General features: G+C 40.0%; 1 protein-coding gene across 1 annotated transcript; it reads right to left on the bottom strand.

The window, feature by feature from the left end:
- On the bottom strand, positions 1-3,355 carry LOC107589544 (creatine kinase, testis isozyme-like). The gene is made up of 6 exons (XM_016278025.1): positions 3,139-3,355; positions 2,774-2,906; positions 2,331-2,502; positions 1,711-1,834; positions 295-484; positions 1-179 (listed from the first exon to the last, which is right to left on the bottom strand). Exons 1-6 carry the CDS (start codon positions 3,313-3,315, stop codon positions 1-3), a joined length of 975 nt encoding a protein of 324 aa, XP_016133511.1. The 5' UTR covers positions 3,316-3,355.
- Between the last annotated feature and the right edge of the window lie 6 nt (positions 3,356-3,361).

The following is a 3,361-nucleotide window of genomic DNA, read 5'->3' as shown; positions in this document are numbered from 1 at the left end:
CTACTTTTGGGCAGGCATGAGGTCCTCAATGGCCTGGCCTTTCTCTAGCCGTTTCTCCATCTCTATCAGCAGTTTGAGACCATCCACCAGCATCTGCACCAGCTCCACCTCAGAGAAGCCCAGGCGGTCAGCGTTGGAGATGTCAAAAACACCACCCACAGCCGCAGTGTCTACACCACCTAATGAACAAGACACCACTTAGTTACTTGGCATCGGTTTACACTATATTTCTGTTCATGACACTCAGTATCAGCTGTTTAAATCTACTGTAGCTTAAATCGTTTCGGTTCCTACCTGTTCCACGTTTCTGCAGCCTCAGTCTCTTGAGGATCTCCTCAAACTGGCGGTATTTGCTGAGATTAGGCAGTTTGACGTGCACTCCTGCACGCAGGCCTGTGCCGAGGTTGGATGGGCAGGTGAGGACGTAGCCAAGATGCTCGTTCCACATGAACTCTTGTCCCTTGTTTTTGAACAACTCCTCAATCTGAAAGGACAAACAATCAGTTAAGTGTTTCTTGCGGCTCTGTTCAAACCCTTAGCTATCTGAAGTGTCTTGCATCCACCAGAAATAAGATCAAGCACATTTATGACAAAGAATAACAATGATAATGACACCGGAATGATATGTGGCATATTTCATGAAGCCAGTTTCAGTGGCTAAATATTTAAGTTTGCATTGAGCTTAAACTCTGGACTTTTAGGTCCAGGAAGATGGATTTGCTCACATTTGGACCAATTAGATGCGAGCAAAGTGACATATCTAATAATAAAGTTTAATAATAAAACCATGGTTAATTTTCATAAAGGAAGTTGTAAAAGTTAGCCAGCTTACATAACGTTTCGCAGTTGCACAATTACACAGTAATTGTGTATTTCGTCAGCTTATTTAGGCTAATAACATCCAAAAAAAGCTAAGGAATCATATGATCAGGATGTTAAAATAAACAAAAATCACACCTTTTATAGCAGACATTGATAAGCATGTCCCAGCCAGCTTAGTCACTTGTTACGGTTCCCTTAAACATTTCCGATGTGATCGGTGCGTATTTGCAGCACATTTCTGTATTTGGTCGCATTGTGAGTATTTGTAGCGCATGTGTTGTCAAACTAATGAAGATGTTTCCTTATTTTGCTGGTGTTTTTTCTATTTGCATGCGTTTTTTTTCCATTTGCAGCACATTGAGCTCTCTCGGCCACTGTACATATCTGATACAATAAAGTTTTGTTCCAAATTAAAGCACTTGCCTGAATAATTTTAGATGAAATTGCCTGGTTTATAATGTACTTTATATGAATTAATATTTTATATCCTTACCGCGTTACATTTTGACAATATTCATCTTTAAATTTTATGATAAATGAATGCAAATACATATGAATACAAGCTTATATAAGGCTTTTAAAAGGAGGTTTATAGCGGGTGTTGTGAACCTGCTGAAACTGATCTAAACCGGATTTGTTTGGTTTTGTCAACTCTAAACCAACTTTGAATTGTTGTGAACTATCACTTTCAAAACGTTTTCCAGCTCATGAATGATAAAAAACTTTGACAGCCAATCATCCACTTGAGATATTAAAGAGTTTGAGATATTAAAGCTGCATAACTGCAACACGCTTATAATAAACAGAACATTATTGTGCATTAGTATGGGCACTAACATAGTTATCGTTCTTGGTGTGGATGGGCTTTTAGTATCAGTGATGTAATACCTTAGAGAGACCGGTGCAGAAACGGTTGAAGACCTCCTTCATGTTGCCACCTTTCTGCATGGAGATGACACGCAGGTGGTCCTCCTCATTCACCCACACAAGGAATGTCTTGTTATCATTGTGCCTGGAGATGAGGAGAAAATAAGTGAGGGAATATCTTCTATGACCAGCACAGAAATGCAATACTTACCTAGAATTAACTAGAACAATAATCACTTACAGCATCTGTGCTACACATTACATTTACTTATTACAGTAAATTATGCATAATTACATGTAACTAACCCTAAACCAAACCCTAATTCTAAACCTATATTAAGTACAAGTTAATTAATATTACTCCGAATTTAAATGTATAATTTCACTGCAAGAAGGAAACCCTAAAATAAGCTATAAAGCTGGAATAAAATTTCAGATCAAAAATATAATGTAGTTTCACCCAAAATTCTATTAATGTCAAGTCAGTACTCAAAACCAAACAATTAAGAATCTTCTGCTGGTGGCTGGTGCTACCTGTATTTGAAGAATCTGGAACAAACTGACAGGAAGTAGGTTACTTCTCTAAAATAAAAAAACCCTTCAAAAGTAGCACAAGCAGTGCATTAATCCTGAACACTGACCAGATGCCCCTGGCGTCAGGCCAATCACGAGCCATCCCTGAGGCCAGCAGCAGGGGAGACACAGGCTTGTCAAACAGGAAATGGTCATCGATGAGCTGCTGCTGCTCAGCCTCTGTCATGTTTTTCAGGGCGTAATATTTTCCTTTGAGATCCCCAGTCAGGGCACCCAGAGCTACAGACAGATCAAACCAATCTGTGAGTAAATCCTGTATCTTTTTTGTTTGTTTGATTTCAAATAAATGATTTCTTAAGAAATATCATAGAGAACAGATTAAAATGTCTAAGGAATATTTATGTTGGTCCAGTCATAGCGAACAATACTCATCACCACAAGAGGGAGCCATATGACCAGGCCTACGCTTCAGCAAGCTAAATACTACTTATTTTGCCTACTTATACTACGCCCCGTTTGTGGAGAAGAAAAGTGTGCTGCAGAGACATACCTTCCACTGAGAGCTTCTCAACAGCTCTTCGCTCCCCACGACTGCAGTGGGGCGGCAGGCCTAATCCGCGGATACTCCTGCCTGTTCTGACGCGACAGCTCAACACGTAGTTGGCATCCAGATCATCACCGCCCTACAGAAACAGAAAGATTTAGTCTTTAAACAAGCGATATCACTGTACCAAATATTAGTGATCAGTGAGTTGTTTTGGACCCCGCTGACTTTAATTATGTGGACAAAAACATTCTTCAAAATATCTTTGGTAATGTTCTGCAGAAGAAAATGTCAAAACACTTTTGGAACGACATGATGGCGAGTAAATGACAGAATAATTTTTTGGGTCATCTATCCCTTCAACTTCATACCTTGAGGTTATTGGGATTGAGGTTGGTCTTGTGTTTGTCTGTGGGTTTGTATCCTCCATGTCGGTCCTGAATAACAGGGTCCAGCAGCTCCTTGAACACCTCATAGGTCTCCTCGTCCCCAGCCACACAACCCACAGTCTTAATGAAGGGGTGGCCTGAGGTGGAAAACAAGTCCATGTACACACATTAGGAGCCATGCACATGATATGCCAAAAAAAAAAAA

The sequence above is a fragment of the Sinocyclocheilus grahami genome, unplaced genomic scaffold (genome assembly GCF_001515645.1).
Source record: "Sinocyclocheilus grahami isolate Dianchi unplaced genomic scaffold, SAMN03320097.WGS_v1.1 scaffold117.1, whole genome shotgun sequence".
In the NCBI taxonomy this organism is placed as follows: domain Eukaryota; kingdom Metazoa; phylum Chordata; class Actinopteri; order Cypriniformes; family Cyprinidae; genus Sinocyclocheilus; species Sinocyclocheilus grahami.
The sequence above is the reverse complement of the archived record's forward strand: the minus strand, read 5'-3'. Positions and strand labels throughout refer to the sequence as shown.

Bases quoted from the DNA above. Each gene is read 5' to 3' on its own strand.
- LOC107589544 (XM_016278025.1), bottom strand. From the start codon at position 3,315: ATGGACTTGTTTTCCACCTCAGGCCACCCCTTCATTAAGACTGTGGGT. The intron at 1,835-2,330 runs GTCAGTGTTCAG...CCTCATCTCCAG, and splicing joins CCTGACGCCAGGGGCATCTG to GCACAATGATAACAAGACAT. The intron at 485-1,710 runs GTATTACATCAC...TTGTCCTTTCAG, and splicing joins TCTGCACCGGTCTCTCTAAG to ATTGAGGAGTTGTTCAAAAA.